This window comes from Salvia splendens, chromosome 3, assembly GCF_004379255.2.
Source record: "Salvia splendens isolate huo1 chromosome 3, SspV2, whole genome shotgun sequence".
NCBI lineage: Eukaryota > Viridiplantae > Streptophyta > Magnoliopsida > Lamiales > Lamiaceae > Salvia > Salvia splendens.
Window position 1 is genome coordinate 37760696 of NC_056034.1, and position 18968 is coordinate 37779663.

General features: G+C 36.4%; 1 protein-coding gene across 1 annotated transcript; it reads left to right on the forward strand.

Moving 5' to 3' along the window:
- The first annotated feature begins 11905 nt into the window (after positions 1-11905).
- Positions 11906-14997, forward strand: LOC121797431 (sugar transporter ERD6-like 16). The gene is made up of 17 exons (XM_042196187.1): positions 11906-12111; positions 12233-12295; positions 12385-12474; positions 12562-12621; positions 12726-12791; positions 12873-12938; positions 13021-13096; positions 13194-13258; positions 13338-13430; positions 13520-13600; positions 13684-13815; positions 13895-13957; positions 14032-14091; positions 14190-14243; positions 14328-14387; positions 14463-14577; positions 14654-14997. The coding sequence occupies exons 1-17, from the start codon at positions 11953-11955 to the stop codon at positions 14767-14769; spliced, it is 1419 nt and encodes a 472-aa protein (XP_042052121.1). The 5' UTR covers positions 11906-11952; the 3' UTR covers positions 14770-14997.
- Positions 14998-18968: the final 3971 nt, after the last annotated feature.

Consider the following 18968-nt stretch of genomic DNA (forward strand, 5'->3'; position numbering starts at 1 on the left):
CAGACGACTGTCAGCACATTAATTGATTTGTGCAGGTTGTCTGAATTTTTATATTTCTCTCTCTCTCTCACACACACTTCTCTCCTCTATTAAATACTCTCTCCTACTCTTTCACCTCCTCTCCTCCATCTCTCTTCCCTTCTTCTTCCCCCTTCATTATGCAAAAGTCGACGCAAAATCTCGACTTCAAATGGAATGTTGCGAGAAAGAGGGCAAGGTTTATTTTCGGTGGTATTATCCGAATTGTGTGGATTTTGACTTGGTTGGGCAGATTCGGCGTGAAGGTTTCATTTGGTGGGTTGGAGGAGAGGACAAAGTTGTTTGTTTCATTTGTAGCCATTATCGTGGGTTTGAGCAAGTAGGTTTGAATTTGATAGATAGATTGTAGTTTGTGAGTTTTAGGGAAATTTGTGATTCGCTTGAATTTTATTTGATTATTTCAAATAAACCCATTGTTTGTTTTTCTTGCTTTTCCATCCGTCACCCTTGTAAGATGTGAGTCGGTGGATTTGATTCCATTAATATCAAGACAGTGCTTTTTTTTTGAGTGAACTATATAAATGGTACCTGATCTTTCACTTTCGCACATAAATGGTATCTGGTCTTTATTTTATATCGTTTATGATACCCAATGACAAAAATAACCCTAGGTACTAAACATGTAATTTTTTTGTTATGAAGGATATTTTTAGAAATTTAAATTAAATAGAATCAAATATGTGATTTTATTTCTTCCTTTCTTATTTCTTTTTTTCTTCTTTAGTTTATTCTTCTTTCTTTTTTCTTCATTTTCTTCTTTCTTTTTAGTATTTCATCTTCCTTTCTTCTTTCTTTTTTCTCCTTAGTTTATGTTTCCTCTTTTTTCTTTTCTCTTCTTTTTCTTCTTTCTTTTTAGTGTTTTATACATACATCTAATTGCATTCATAATATAAATCAATAACAAAACACCTAATTAAATAAATTATTTAAAATAATTAAATCAATTGAATATTTTTAATTAAATTTTGTATACTCATTTTAGGGTTGAAACACCTAACTAAAAATATTCAACTCTTTATCATTATGAATACAATTCACAATTTTAAATTTTGATTAAGACTATATTGATTAGTTATTAATTTAATATAAAATAATTATTATTATTTATTAATTACTACTAGTTTTTACTACTATAACAATAATATTATTATAATAATTAAATATAATTAAAACTATAATTATGATTAAGTATATTTAAAGGATATTAAAAAATAAATTAATTATTAATTTATAACATCAAAATAATAATATTAATATTGATTAATAATAATAGTATAAAGAGTGAGGAGAATGAGAGAAGATATTATAATATCACTTTTGATACTAGTTTTGTCAATGCCCAAAATATCCTTTATGAAACAAATAGAAAATAGAATTTGTTTAGAGGGTATTTTGGGGTGAAAATTGCATCAGGTACTAAAAATGTGATTTATAGGTACAAAAAATGATATAAAATAAAGATCAGGTACCATTTATGTGCGAAAGTGAAAGATAAGTATCATTTTTGTAGTTTACTCTTTTTTTGGATGAATTCTCAAATTTCTAAGTTTGTACATGGTAATAATTTTTAGTAAAATTTTAATATTTTCATAAGTATTAGTAGTATATTTCAAAATGAAAACAACAATGGGTTAATGAAATTACCAAGACTACATAAAATTAAACTGGCCATTTTCAAAAGTCTAAAATGTACAAGTACTCTGCCTGAGACTACATCTGATATTTCTTTTAAATCAGATATGATATTATTTTTGGGACTACATCTGATATTACTATCAGGTATCCAATATGATATTATTTTATGTTTATTTCGCCATATACTAGATATGTTATTATTTCAGTAACTTTTCCTAGTACTCCTTATGATATTATTTTCTGTTGATTAAGCCGAATACTACATCCGATTATTTCAACAAGATTTATTCCAGTAACATTTCCAACCCATTCTTACTACCTAGTGAACTGTTTTTTCCTCGATTCGTATATTTCATACCCATTTCATACCCATCGAAGAAAACCCATTCAGCCATGGTTAATTTCATTGTCAAATTTAGAAATAAATTATTCAAATCACAATATCTGAAACAAACTTGAAACTTCAAAAAATTAATATTCCATACTTAGAACATATAAATCAAAATCAAATTACATTGATTTGAACACTACAATTCTTCGCCAAGTTCACACACTACTACAATTCTTCATCAAAATTTTTTCCCACAAACTGCAATCTACTTGTCAAAACCTACTCCATCAAACTCACCATAATGGCTACAAACGAAACTAACAACGAAAACCCAACAAATAACACCAAAATACAATCTTTCACTTTACTTCCACCTTCAAAACGATTTGGATATACTTCAGAATCAACTTCGTCTTCTCTTCCAACTTTGTCTTCACGCCCACCATGCCCAACCAAGTAATTGCAGAGGAAGGGGAGGAAGAAGAAGGCAAGAGAGATGAAGGAGAGAAGGTGAGAGAGACTGAGAGAGTATTTAATAGATGAGACAAGTGTGAGAGAGAGAGAAATATAAAAAATCAGACAACCTGCACAAATCAATTAATGTGCTGACAGTCTGAAAAAGTTAAATTTTGAAAATGACGGAATTGCCAAAACCCCTAAAAGGGTATTTTCGATCGAAAACAATGCAAAAGGACCATTTTCGAGATAAACGCTTAGTCTAGGGTTGTCCGAGGATATTTTGAAAGTTTAGAAACTAAGGACGAGATAACCGCATAGTCCAGAGACTGTTTTTAAAGTTTACTATTTTATTTTACAGTATTATTTTTTTTCTAGGCCTTTGGACAAGCTCAAGTAATTTCCCGGTTAAGCACGTAACACGTTCTACGGTGGAGATTAGTCTTTCAAAATTGAAAGACAAGACTTATGTGATCTAAATACATGTATATAAACTTTAGATCTTGTAAAAATCATTCATAACGTGATAATATAAATTTTTTTATACGATGTTATTCAGTTAATGTGGAATGTTATGATTTCAGTTTAAATAGAAACTGAGTTAATTGGTAGTACGAGTCAAAAACCTAACTTTTTTTTACTGATGTTACCATTTATTTGAATCAAATTATTCTCTCTCTCTATATATATATAATAAATAGAAATGGATAATAATATAAAGAGGTTTCACGACCACTAATTTAGTATTTTATTACTAAAAATTTACCGAAAACTCTTTCATTCTCCACATCGCTTTATTTTTTTATATGATATAATAATAACAATGCTATTTATGCCTTATAATAATGCTTTTTTGATAGAAATCTATGGGTTCCATCCTAAAACCAATTGGTGATAGGAGGAGAGACCCATGAGACTTATATAGTGGATTAAGCTCTTTGTGTACACCGATGTGGGATATTTTTTTATGTTCATTTTATGTTTCAATTGCTCTTTGTGTACACCGATGTGAGATATTTTTTTATGTTCATTTTATGTTTCAATTGCCAACACCCTCCCTCAAACCCTTCAAGGTGAATCTTGGAGGGGTTGGACTTTTTTATGATCGATTGGACAATTGGCCCAATTTTTTCCGATCGGTTGGACCACTGGCCCAAATTTTAAGCCCAGTTATACTGCTGGGTCAGTCATTTTTTCGGTTTCAGCCCAGTTATACTGCTGGGTCAGTCAATTTTAGCCCACAATCGGTGACCCGCTCTGATACCATGATAGAAATCCATGGGTTCCATCCTAAAACCAATTGGTGATAGGAGGAGAGGCCCATGAGACTTATATAGTGGATTAAGCTCTTTGTGTACACCGATGTGGGATATTTTTTTATGTTCATTTTATGTTTCAATTGCCAACATTTTTCATAGCAATAATAAATTCTACAAATATGAAATATTAATGGCCAAAATGAATCTCTAATTTATATGAACCACTGCTTTTTATATATTCGATTGAAGCTTACGCGAATAATTTTTCTACATCTGTATATTTAAGTTTAATATTATAGAGACGTATAGAAATCATAACCGCATCTTATATGCTAAATAATTGAGATCAAATTCGTATAATTTTAAAATTCAATACCTACGAAATAGATATGCTAGCCCGATTCTACGTAATTTTAATTATATAAAGAAACACAACCAAGGTGTCAAAGACAGGTGCGTAATTGGATGTTTAGCATATTTTACTCAAAATATTTGTAATATGACATTATAATTGGGACAAAAACAAATACTGGCACTTAAAAAACGGATGGAAATGATGGTTTTTGATATGGAGTACAATAATAAATAAATAATTAACTAAAGCGGTATGAAAATAAATGGCAATTTTATAAATCTTGGAAACCAGCAGCCAAGAAACAAGGTAAGGTGTAAACATTTTTACAATAATTTGTATTGATGGTGCAACTTGCAAGATTATGTTGAATTCATATAGTATTAGTTTTAATTAGGAATCCAACCAACTAAATGCAAGTGTCGACTCATTTTGGTGATTACAGCAATCATGGTCATCACCGATATTATATATATATATATATTTCCTTTTTTATCTTTTGTTCTTTGTTCTTTGTTCTTTTTAATCTCAGTCCCACGATTTTATCATCCGACGGTTAGATTGGTGCCACATGTCATTTAATAATGCAGATTTTCAGTTGAATAATGCACACCGACTAATAATGCACTATTATAGTGTAATAACGCAGATCATCTGGACCGTTGATGAATGGGATATAACGGCCCATATTAAGAAGAATAAATGATCTAAGGGATGAATAGGAGAATAACGCTCATATATATATATATATATATATATATATATATATATATATATATATATATATAGGGTTATATTATATACCAAACTAGTTTTAAACACTAAACGCCAAACACATCATTATATAATAATGCAGAGTTCATTTATATATATATATATATATATATATATATATATATATATATATATATATAGGAAAATGATCAACACAAAACTTGATCTCAATACAAAATCCAGACCAAATCCTGACCATGAGATTTGACAATCCAATGGTCAATAGTTAAACAAAAACACGGAGGGTCATTGTAAATCAGTTTTAGGTCATATTATAAACTTTGGGTTTGAGGTCATGTTAAGATCATTTCATGTCATCCTTACTATAATGACATAAAAATAAGCTTACAATGACCTAAAAATGACTTTTGTATGCTTGGTTCTGCATTTTTGTATTAAGAATGGTTTTGCATGGTTCAAAACCCTATATATATATATATTTAATACTAATAAATTCAAAATTGATAGTATGATATAATAATAGCTAGTTTCTCGTCCGTACTCGTCGATCTTATACATATTTGAATTGAGTATAACTGACAATTTTTACTCTCCTCTTAAATAAATCTGGGTGTATAAGTATATGAAAATAGGCGTGTTTTCGTTTTATTTCTTTAAATGAATTGAAGGAATACTATAAAAACAAAAAAAAATTATAAAGTGCAACTTCGTTGGTATTAATTAAGTTTTTTTCATCTTAATAAATTTTGTTTATTGGGTTAATAATATGGGATAAAACAAGTTTTTTAATTAAAGAAAACTTTTCTAGTATAATATTTTGCCCCTTTATTAATTATTTCTTGCATAATTATGAAAATTAATAATTGGATGTTGCGTTTTGAATATGAAATTGATAATATGTGCCGTGAATAGCATCATTATTAGTTTAGGTTGATAGCCTGTTCATTTCTGGTATATTAACTAAAAGTTGTTCAACCCGATCGCAAGTATATGGACACTTTTTTATTAATATTGTTGAAAATATTCAGTTGCAATATGATATTATGAACTCATGAATTATTGAAAAACTGAAAAAATTATAAGTTAATAAAATGTAATATTAATAATTTTTTTCATTGTTTCAATAAATAATGAAAGAAACGTTTAAGGGAATCAAAAGGAGGTAATTCTCATTGATTAATTCAATATGTGCTAGGGTTACATGTTTATAGAATATACAAATGCTACATATGGTAACTAGATCATTGGTGATTTTATTCTAGTTAAGGAAAGTAATCAAATTGGAATCAATCACATTGATTGTGTGATTTCTTTCCAACACTCCCCCTCAAGTTAAGTAACGGGGTTTCCGATACTCAACTTGCTTAATACTTCCTTGAATGATCTGGAACTTACTGCCTTGGTCAGAATGTCGGCCAACTGGTCTTCCGACTTCACATATGGAAATTCAACAATCTGGGCTTCAATCTTCTCTTTGATGAAGTGTCTATCTACTTCCACATGTTTAGTTCTATCGTGCTGAACTGGATTTTCGGAGATGCTAATCGCAGCCTTGTTGTCGCAGAACAGTCTACACGGTCTTGGTACATATAGGTCAAGTTCTATCATGAGTTTCCTTAGCCACAGTATCTCAGTGAGGCCACTTTTGATTCCACGGAATTCAGCTTCTGCACTTGAGAGTGCGACCACTTTTTGCTTCTTGCTCCTCCAAGTGACCAGATTTCCTCCTACCAACGTAAAGTACCCTGCCGTGGATTTTCTGTCATTTGGGTTTCCTGCCCAATCTGCATCAGTGAAGCCGTTGATTTCCAAGTGCCCATGTTTCTCGAATAACACTCCATGCTCCGTAGTACCCTTCAAGTATCGCACAATTCGGATGGCTGTCTCCCAATGATCTTCTTGTGGTGAGTGCATGAACTGGCTTACTACTCCCACAGCATATGCTATGTCAGGTCTAGTGTGAGACAGGTAAATAAGCTTCCCTACCAGCCTCTGATATCTCCCCCTGTCTGTGAGCTTTGCTCCTTCCACTATCTGTAGTCCGTGATTCTGTACCATTGGAGTGTCTGCCGGTCTACAGTCTACCATTCCTATTTCTGCTAAAAGATCGAGGATATACTTTCTCTGATTAATGAAGATCCCCCTTTTTGACCTCAGAACTTCAATCCCCAAAAAATACTTAAGAGGACCTAAATCCTTCATCTCAAATTCTTTGAACAAGTTTTTCCTCAATTCACCGATCTCCTCTTCATCGTCTCCTGTGATGATCATGTCGTCAACATATACGATGAGACACGTGATTTTCCCGTTCTTCTTCTTGATGAATAATGTGTGATCTGAGTTGCTCTGCTTGTAGTCATATTTCTTCATCACCTCGGTGAATCGACTAAACCAAGCCCTTGGAGATTGCTTGAGTCCATACAACGTCTTCTGGAGCTTGCACACTTCTCCAGGCTGGAATTCATTTCCGAATCCTGGGGGAGGAATCATGAAGATTGGTTTAGGTAGTTCACCATGTAGAAAAGCGTTCGTCACGTCGAACTGGTGGAGTGGCCAGTCTCTGTTTGCCGCGATTGAGAATAGTACCCTGACTGTGTTGATCTTTGCTACTGGGGAGAAAGTCTCGGCGTAATCAACTCCGTATGTTTGAGTGTATCCCTTTGCTACCAGTCGTGCCTTATACCTCTCGACTGAACCATCTGGTCTTCGCTTGATAGTGAACACCCATCTGCACCCTACGGCCTTGACTCCTTCTGGCAGTTTTCCTTTCACCCATGTGTTGTTTTTCATCAATGCCTTCATCTCTGTAAACATGGCCTCTCTCCAGTGCCTGTGTCTCATTGCCTCTTCGGCAGTTTGGGGAATTTCCTCTTCCTCATATAGCGCCGCTTCAAATGCACGTGCCATCTTGCTCAAATTTCCTTGAACAAAATTTGCAACTCCATATCTGCTTTTTGTACCGATCTTCTCGGGAGAGTATCGTTTTGGAGGTATGCCACGAGTACTCCGATTGGGAAGGACATACTTCCCAGTGTCACTATCAATAGTATTATCTTCTTCCTCCTCCTCTTCTTCTTCTGCGGTGTTAGTATCAACTACAGTTCTTCCTTCAGACATTGGTATAGGAGATACCTGGGATATCGGTTGAGGTTGATCTTGAGGTGGTTGAGGAGACCCTGGTGGAGAGGCGTGCTCGGCGGCAGCGACCGCTATAGTCTCTGGTGGTTCCGCAATTGAAGGACTTGGAGGTGACACAAACCAACTTAGGCAGTCCCCATGATTAGTTTCAGGATTTTGCTCCCCCTGGCTGCCAAGGTGGTGAGGGTAGAAGAACTCATTTTCCGAGAAGGTACAGTTTATAGTGGTGATAATCTTTTTGGTGCTTGGGTCAAAGCATCGGTAACCTTTCTGGTTTATCCCATATCCCACAAAAACACATTTAGTAGCACACGGAGAAAATTTTATTCTTTCATGCTTGGGAATATGGACATAGACTGTACATCCGAACACTTTAGGTAACATGCTATGAGATTCGGGTATTTTGGCTTGTTGGGAGAGGATATCAAGGGGTGTTCTTTTGTTGAGGATTTTTGTGGGCAATCGGTTTATGAGATAGATGGAGGTTGCCACGGCTTCTGGCCAAAGAAAGGTTGGGATCTTGGAGTCAATCATAATGGCCCGGGTTACTTCTAGGATTGTTCTATTCTTTCTCTCAGTGACCTCATTTTGTTCGGGTGTATAGGCACACGAGGTTTGGTGAATTAGACCATTTTTCTTAAAAAATTCTGACATATCACTATTGACAAATTCCCTCCCATTATCTGACCGAAGGACTTTTATGGTGGTGTGGAACTGGGTTTGAATCATTTGGAAGAAAAGGGAAAATTTATCGGCAACTTCAGATTTGTGTTTCAAAAAATAAACCCAAGTCATCCTAGTGCAGTCATCAATGAAAGTAACAAAATATCTAAATCCCTTTCCCCCAATAACGGGCGCAGGACCCCACACATCAGCATGCACAAGTTCAAACATAAATTTCATACGGGTATTGGAAGGTTTAAAAGATTGTCTGTGGCTCTTGGCCAAAACGCATGTCTCACAAGAAAAATCTTTAGGAATTTTAAAGTTTGGAAACAAAAGTTGAAAATAACCATAGGAAGGATGCCCTAATCTTCTGTGCCACAGCCAAGCCTCTTCTCTCGCAGATCCATGAGCTAGCATTGCACTGCCATGTTGAGCTACCCCATCCACGTAGTAGAGTCCTTGGTTCTCAGTGCCACGCCCAATGATCTTCCTCGTCCGAATATCCTGTAGAACACAACAATTTGGGTGCATCAGGAGAGTACAATTTAGTTCTCGTGTGACATGGCTAACTGACATCAATCTTTGAGACAGGCTTGGTACAAATAAACAGTTTGATAATCGAAGGGTTGGAGAAATTTCTATGGTTCCCGCCCCTGCTACTTTAATTAATTCCCCATTTGCAGTTCTAATATAGGTTTTGGTGACTTCACTAAAATCACTAAAATCTGTCCGTTCGGGAGTCATGGTATCTGTGGCTCCACAATCAAAAATCCACCCCCTTTTATCAATTCTATCACTATTTTGCACGTTTAATGCAGCAGAAATATTTACCAGAGGTGCAAAACGGTTTTTAGTATCGATTGGGTCAACTTTTGGGGTCAAACTGCAATTTCTACCAGGTATGGGCGGCATTTTAAAATATGAGGAGTCTGGGGTTCCTTTTTTAATAGCATGGGGTATTTTATGATATTTCGGGAAAGTTGGAGGGTTAAAATGCAAGGTGAAGGGTTTGTTAGGGTTTGATCGAAATCGACCAAACCCTTTACCTCCTGTAATGGCGCCGCTGTTCCATGGTTGACCCTCCGTCGTCGCTCCAGTCCGCTCCACGAAATTCCCGATTCGGATGCCCCCTCCGCCGCCGCCACCACTACCACCGTTGATTTCTGGCTGGGGAGGGTTGTTGGTGTGATTCCCTCCTCCAATTGCCCCGTCTCTGTTCTGGTGCGATGGGTTCTGTCGCGGATTGTTCTCCGCAATTCCGACCGCGGCGAGCTTTCCCTGCGCTCGTGCCTTCTGTTTCTCGTCCCACCATTCCGGGAACCCTACTCGGAGGAAACACGTCTCCCTTGTATGCTTGTTCTTCCCACAGTGGGAGCACCACAACTTGCTTTTGTCCGTTCTCCCTCCGGTTCCGGCGGTCTGGTATGTGTTTCTGGCTGGTGGCGGAGGTTGTTGGCTTCCCCGATGGTTTGGTCGGTCCCTCTGTGCTCCAAATCCGTAGCCTATCTCCCCCGATGATGCATCGGCGCTTCCTACGCCAGAGGAGTCTCCGGTGGGTGGAGAGGATGCCGGTGGCATGATCTTCTGTCGAGCCGCCTCCTTCTTCACCCATCCGTAGGCTTCTTCGACTGAGGGGTATGGCTGTTCTTTAAGGATTTCCCGTCGGATGTGGTCGTACTCCTGGTTCAGACCCGTGAGAAACTTGATAAGCCGCTTGTCACTCGCGTGCTGTCGGTACTGCCCGACTCCCTTGTCACAACACGTGACCGGTTGCTTCTGAGTTCGATCGATATTCACCCACAATCCGTGGAGACGACGGTAATATGTTTCAAGGTCGAGACTTCCCTGTTTCATGTACATTATTTTGTCTTCCAGGTCATAAATCAGGTATGGATCGGCTTTTCCTTCGAAAGTGATCGCAAGGTTGTCCCACAATGCCTTGGACGTTTGATGGTGAGCGAAGTCGGAGAGAATATCGTGCTCGATATTGTCTATTATCCACGAAAAGACTACGAGATCAGTCTCCTCCCATTCTCGGTATCCTTTACTGCCTGGTTCGGGGGGTGCGTCTTGGATATGCGAATATCCCCTCCTGCTTCCTATCGCGACCTTCATCAATCGCGACCACAACGGGTAGTTCTTCCCGTTTAATTTGAACGCCACTGTGACGCTCTTGCTTGTCCTCAATTTTGAGGATTCGATTGTTGGTTTTTCCTCGTCTGTGTCTGACATTTTCGATGAGATTTGGGTTTTGGTTTTAGGTAAAGGCCGAGAAGGGTATTACACGGCTATGATGAATTTTTTCCTGAGCCAAAGGATCATCCTGCTCTTGATGCCATGAAGAAACGTTTAAGGGAATCAAAAGGAGGTAATTCTCATTGATTAATTCAATATGTGCTAGGGTTACATGTTTATAGAATATACAAATGCTACATATGGTAACTAGATCATTGGTGATTCTATTCTAGTTAAGGAAAGTAATCAAATTGGAATCAATCACATTGATTGTGTGATTTCTTTCCAACAAGTTCCATATTGCAACTAAATTAATAACAAAATAAATAAGAAAAAAAAGCAATTAACCCCCGAGAATAAGCAAAAATTAAACAGATTATGCTCGTAATTAAAGATTCTTGATTTCCCACTAACCAATTTAAGATATCAATTAAATTTACCGAAGTCAATAGAACTATAGAAGTTAAAGACATTCTCTATAGCACTGAGCTGTGTTGCCATTATTTAAGTAATAGTTTGAATTTTAGTTATATAGGTCAACACGATTTGCCGAATACTATCTATTTTTGACTATTTTCCTTGTTTACATTTCCCCTTTTAAGTAATTTCCATTTTGCATTCTCCCATTCAATAAATTTTTTTTAGAAGTTGAAAACCATGGGTTCAATATCTGAAAATCATGACATATATAGAGAGAGCCATTTGCGACAAGGCTTTAGTTTGATTTCGCTTCATCACAGTGCACATATCAATATATACATGCATACTCACATGCCTATTGCAGAGTATATTTATTTTGTTACAATTTGCAGAGTAAAATCTGACCCCCCCCCCCATATGAAATATAGACAAGGATTCCACGTCAGTGACAGCTTCGAATTCACATGAATTCTTCTAAAAACACCCATCTTAATATTATTTAATTTTAGTACCTAATCATTATGATTGCACAACTCAACTCAATTCATTTTTTATCGAATCCTACTAATCCGCAGCTGCATGTACACACACACACGCCTAACTCATCAAGTACTATAAATTTTCGACTCCATATCCCATTATTGCATGCACCTTTTTAATTTTTCTTAATCACACGTAAGATAGATATGGCTATTGATCAACACAAAGATGTTGAACATGGCCTGGAGAAGCCCTTTTTACACAAGGCCAACTGCCTCGATTCGGACCAACAAAACGGATCGATTTCGATGGTTTTGTTGAGTACTTGTGTTGCTGTTTGTGGATCATTTCAGTTTGGATCATGTGTAAGTCCTATGGTTTTTGTTTTTTTTTTAAAAAAAATTCTTGCTTTCTTGTTTTGTGTAACACAAAAGGGATCAAACCCCCCCAAAAAAGAATGTTTAGCTCAAGTTAATTTCTTTGCAGGTGGGATATTCTTCACCTACTCAATCAGCTATAAGACAGGACTTGAATCTATCTATATCTGAGGTACTAATTGAGTTCCTTTTTTTTTCTTCAAATATTCTTGATAATGAAAAAGATGGAAAGTTGAGATCTTTAACCAATTATTCATGCAGTTCTCTATGTTTGGATCCATTATCACCATTGGTGCTATGATTGGAGCGGTTACAAGCGGTAGACTCGCAGATTACATTGGTCGAAAAGGGGTACTAATAACATGAGTTTTTTTAGATGTTACAAACTTCAGATTTTGATCTGTTTACAAAAAATTCTTGATTCTTTTCATGGGAAAGGCAATGAGAATGTCAGCTGTGTTCTGCATCACAGGGTGGGTTGCTGTCTATTTCGCCATGGTTAGCGTGTTTTTCAACCATAATTTCTAGTGATTTCTTAAATTTTTAATACTAAATTTTCACTTCTTCTCTAATTCTTTGGTAAAATGTTTATTTCAATGCAGGAAGCTCTGTTTCTTGATGTTGGAAGGTTCTGCACTGGCTACGGCATTGGAATATTCTCCTATGTGGTTAGCATTTTTCTTGTCTTAATCCCACAAACATGTCTTACTTCAAAAGAACCCGTCTTAAAAACATGTTAATGCAAACAGGTTCCTGTCTTCATTGCTGAAATTGCACCAAAGAATCTTCGCGGGGGACTTGCAACATTGAATCAGGTCAGGCAAATGCCTCAATTTGTTTATGATGAGAGATAGAGTCACATGTTAAAGAAGTGGTTTTTCTGACAATATTTTTCAGCTTATGATTGTCTGTGGAGCATCAACTGCATACATTGTTGGATCAGTTGTAACATGGAGAACATTAGCTTTAATTGGTTAGTTCAAAAAATAAAATTTAGATTCATGAAATCATCATAAATCTCTGCTATAGCTGATTTCTGTTTCTAACTTGCCATGTTTTGATATATGCAGGATTGATCCCTTGTCTTTTAATTCTCGTTGGCCTATTCTTCATCCCAGAATCCCCTAGATGGCTGGTGAGATTCACCCCAATAATTTGATCAAGGAATAAAATTCAAACTAAACATTCGGATCCATAAACTGTGCTTCTTGCAGGCGAAAGTTGGGCGGAAAAAAGAGTTTGAATCAGCATTGCACAGACTTCGCGGCAAGAATGCTGATATAATGCAAGAAGCCAATGAAATTCAAGTACTACATCTCCTTGGTGCTCATTTTGTTTTGTTCAGTTAAGACTGGTTTAATGTAACACATTTATCTTGACATTATTTTCTATTTAGGCCAGCATTGATGTTCTACTAGATCAACCTAAAGTTAGAATAGTGGACTTGTTCGACCCCAAATACATTCGTCCAGTCACTGTAAGGATCAACACCATTCATTTGTATGAGTTAAATGCAGATTTTGTTTGTTTGATGTAACTGAGGTTTGTGTGTATGTTTAGGTTGGTGTGGGATTGATGGTTTTTCAGCAGTTTGGGGGAATAAATGGGATTGGTTTCTACTCTAGTGAAACATTTGTAGCTGCAGGTTTTTCTTCAGGAAAAGCTGGGACTATTGCATATGCCATAATTCAGGTATTTGCTACAAATTAAATAATTAATTTTGTACTAGTATAATTATGATGATTGTTAAAGTGAGAAATATTTGTGACAGGTTCCTATAACTATGGTTGGAGCAGTACTAATGGATAAATCAGGAAGAAGGCCTCTTCTCATGGTGAGTGCTCTTCATTCAAATCCTTTGCAGAAACAAGAATCACAAAATTTATTCGATTTTTTTTCGTTTTTCAGATATCATCAGCAGGAACATGCCTTGGATGCATCCTCACAGGGGCTTCATTTTTCCTTAAGGTTTGAAGCAAACTGAAATGGACAAATATAGTATTAGTACATGATCCAGTTTCTGTAAAATTGAAGAAATGTTTATTTTGTTTGGATTTGTAAATCAGGAGCAAGATCTCTTGGCTGAATGTGTCCCATTTCTTGCTGTCTCTGGAGTACTGGTAAAAATGAGCTTAATGAATTTGTATAGGAAGCAAATATTAGAGTAATGGGCTGATTTATGTTTATATTTAATTATGTAAAAGGTATACATATCAGCCTTCTCTATAGGGACAGGACCAGTTCCTTGGGTGGTCATGTCAGAGGTACTCACATTTTTCATTACAACCAAACACAAAATACACATACATGTTGGTGATGTTGACATTATTTTTTTTCAGATTTTCCCAATTCATATAAAAGGTGTAGCAGGGAGTCTTGTAGTTTTAGTGAATTGGTTAGGTGCATGGTTAGTATCCTTCACCTTCAACTACATGATGGCCTGGAGTTCTGCTGGTAAGAAACATCATTCTTCACTTCACCCTCAAAAAATTTTCATCAACCTCTAATGTCTTTGAAATTTTAACTTTAGGTACGTTTTCGATCTATGCTGCATTTTGCGCGCTGACAATAGTGTTTGTGGCGAAGATCATGCCTGAGACAAAAGGAAAAACTTTGGAAGAAATTCAGGCCTCTCTCAGCTCATGAATATCAATTCTACCAATATTTATTCTTCACACAAAACAAAGCCAACAACATTTCATTAATTTGATCTGTATATTGTCTTCAAAGTTCGAACTCTGAACAAATTCCTGCTCTCCATGGTAGATTTAGTTATTAGTCTTATGTAATGATCATTGATTTTTCTTTCTATCCCCATTATTTATTTTTGCAACCATGAAATGAGGTCAAGCAATAAATGGTAGTATTGGTTTATATAGTGTATGCTTAGCTTTAATACTAGTATTAAAATATTTAATTTTAAAATTGATTTGTTGACTATTTATGTGTAACACTAAAATTTAAAAGAAATAGTTTTAATAGGAAACTGAATCACGATTACTTATAGATCACGCAGCTGCGCGTTAGATGCGAAAACATTTACCTTTTACTAAAGAATAGTAAAAGAACGTCGTGTGCTTGTCGCTATTAAGGAGCTTACGTCTTTTTCACAAGAAACTCCCAAAAAAAAAATTTAATAGATCTGCACTTGTTACTAGTGTCGTGCTTTACTGTTTAAGATAACAGAAAGATATATATTTCTTCACCCTTTCGTTCTAAAAAGAGAATAAGATGGAAAATTATTGAATTCTACCTAAATCTATTCCATATTTTCCTAAAAAAACCTTTCATATACTCTATCCCTTCCATTTAAAATGAGTGCATTTTTTAATGATATAAAGATTTAGATAAAGTAGTTAAGTGTGATAAAATAATATAGAAAAATTAATAAATATTCTAATAAAGAGAGAAGAGGCAATTTATTTTCCGAAAGTGGATACAAACCAAAAAAAAAAGAGAAATGGAGGAATTAGTAGTCTTCTCCATCTAGATTCTTTCATCAACTGACATAAATTGAATATCTAATCAACTCAAATTGTTTTACATGTTTTAGCCACAATTACAACTGTGTAAATACAAAAGAAGATTTTGAAAAGTCAGACTTTAAAATCGGATGAAAGACATTAAATGGATAAAAGACATTAAATGGATAACTCAGTCAATCCCACAATAAAAGTCTTATTTCACTTTTATCTTAAATTGTAAATAGGCTACACTTTCCACCAACTTATTTCACTAACATTTTATTATAAAACTGTAAAGAAACCTTCTCAAGCTCGACGTTGAAACCGATCAAGATCTGCAAAAACCCCAAGCTACACAGAAGCTTTGTTGCATGAAATGTAAAGCACACAATGCGTTTACGTGGCTTGGCTCAATCGAACCTACGTCCATGGGAGAATCACGAAACTCTTTTATTCACTCTCACTGATTTACAAGTACAATCGAAGGAATCAACACAACTCACAACAAGAACTAATACACTCAAGAATCAATGGAAATACGCTATAGGCTTAACAACAAAACCCTATTTCTCACTAACTCCTCCAAAGATAGTGTATCTCACTATTGAGTTGATGCAGTTATTTCTCTTGATCAACCGTTCCAGCTGTTATAGCTGATCAAAACCGAGCTCAACCGCTTCTTCAAACCGCATAGCCGTTGCGTAACCACTTTTCAAATATCCTCTTCATATTGCAAATCAGTCCCCATTCTTCTTTTAGTTATTCATTTGAGCATCCATACTCAACAAATCTCCACCTTGGATCTTGAATGAATAACATTCGATCATATTCTCCAATCCCTCAGACTTCAATACTTGACAAGATTCACTAGCTCCAAACAATGCATCAACTTGGAACTAGGAATGGTCTTAGTCAACATGTCCGCAACATTCTCTTCGGTGGAGACCTTCTCTATCTTCACATTTCCCTTACTCACTTCATCTCTGATGAAATGTAGCTTCACATCCACATGTTTAGATCTCTCATGGAATGTTTGATGCTTGGACAAGCATATTGCACTATTACTGTCACACATAATCTTCACTACATCTTGCTCTATTCCAAAATCTGATAATATCCCTCTCAACCAGAAACTTTCCTTTACTGCCTCAGCCATGGCTATATACTCAGCCTCAGTCGTGGAGAGTGAGACTACTGACTGCAAATTAGATTTCCAACTCACAGCCGATCCATAAAGGCAGAACACATATCCAGATTGAGATTTCCTTGTGTCTTGACTTACTGCAAAGTCTGAATCACAATATCCCACCACAGCTTCACTACCAGATCCTCCTCCACCATCAAATAGAATAGCATAATCAGATGTTCCCTTGAGATACTTCAAAATCCATTTCAGACCATGCCAATGCTCCATACCTGGATCTGCCATGAACCTGCTTGTAACACTGATAGCATGACTCACATCCGGCCTTGAGCACACCATTGTATACATAATGCTTCCAACTATACTGGCATAGGGTATCTTGAGCATCTCCCTTCTCTGCTCATCGGTTTTTGGACACTGCAAAGCTGATAGTTTGAATTGCTGTGAATGTGGAATTGTCACTGATCTGGAATCCTTCATCTGAAATCTTTCAAGAAGTCTACTGATGTAATCCCTCTGAGTGAGCCATAATCTCCTTTTTTTCCTATTCCTTATGATGTCCATGCCTAGGATTCTCTTAGCATCTCCCAAATCCTTCATGTCAAATTCTGACTCCAACTGATTCTTTATCTCTTGAATCTCTTCCATTGTTGCTGCTGCAATCAACATATCATCTACGTACAACAACAAATAAGTTGATGGAGTCCCTTTGCCTTTCTTAATGAAAACACAATTGTCATACAAGGATTTCTCAAAGCCTGCTGTCTGAATAAAATCATCAAATCTGATGTACCACTTCCTTGAGCTTTGTCTGAGGCCATACAAGCTTCTTTTCAGTTGACAAACCTTATCTTCCTCTCCTTTCTTCACAAAACCCTCTGGCTGCTCCATATATATCTTTTCCTCCAAGTCTCCATTCAAAAAGGCTGTTTTCACATCCATTTGTTGAAGTTCCCAATCTCTGTGAGCAACAATGGATAACAAAATCCTTATGGAGCTATGCTTAACCACCGGAGAGAAAATTTCATTGTAGTCAATCCCTTCTCTTTGAGTGAAGCCCTTGGCCACCAATCTTGCTTTAAATCTCACATCATTGTTCTTAAAAGCCTCTATCTTCTTCTTATACACCCACTTGCAACCAATGCATTTATGATGTTTTGGCCTTAGAAATAATATCCAGGTGTGATTCTTGTAGAGGGAGTCAATCTCTTCTTGCATTGCCTTAAGCCATCTATCATTCTCTGGGCTTCTCATTGCTTCTTTATAAGTGGAGGGCTCATGGTACTCAACCTCTTCTACCACTGTTAGTGCATAGTAAAGCATATCATAATCACTGAACCTAGAGGGAAGCTTGATCTGCCTTCTTTGTCTATCTCTTGCTATAATGTGGCTTCTCTGATCTTCACTAGACTCTCCAGACTGAGTAGACTCTCCAGCCTGTGCCACCTCTGGAGTCTCCTCATCAGATTCCTCATTATGAGCATTTCTTGATTCATTTCCAGTCAGCTCCACCTCAAACTGAGCACTCTCTGACTTCTTCTGCAGATATAGCATTCATCCTCTTTAAACACAACGTCACTGCTAATCACCACTTGCCCCATCCCCTTTTCTGTACACCATAACCTATAGCCCTTCACTCCCTTTTGATATCCCAACATAACACATTTAAGGGCTCTAGGATCTAACTTTGTCTTCTTAGTAACTTTGTCTTCTTAGCATGTGCAAATGCTCTACACCCAAATTTTCTCAATTTTGTGTAGTCTCCTGGTGATCCATACCACCTCATATCTGGTGTATCATTATCAATTGAAGTCGATGGGCATTTGTTGATAAGCACTACAGCTGTTGAGGCAACCTCGACCCAGAAATACTTAGGCATTCCTGATAAAAAAGCATACATCTTAGCCTTTCCAGAATTGTTCTGTTGGCTCTCTCAGCAACTCCGTTTTGTTGGGGGTTGTGAGGAGCTGTTCTGTGTCTCTTAATACCTTTACTCTTGCAGAAACCATCAAACTTGGATGAACGAAACTCCAACCCGTTATCTGTCCTTAAGCATTTAAGAACACCACTCTTTTCAGTCTCCACTTCCACACACCACTCTTGAAATTTACTGAAAGCATCAGACTTCTCCTTCATCACATAGAGCCATATTTTTCTTGAGTAATCATCTATTATAGAAAAGGAAGTACTTGCCTCCACCCATACTCTGAATTGGTGATGGCCCCCAGATATCAGCA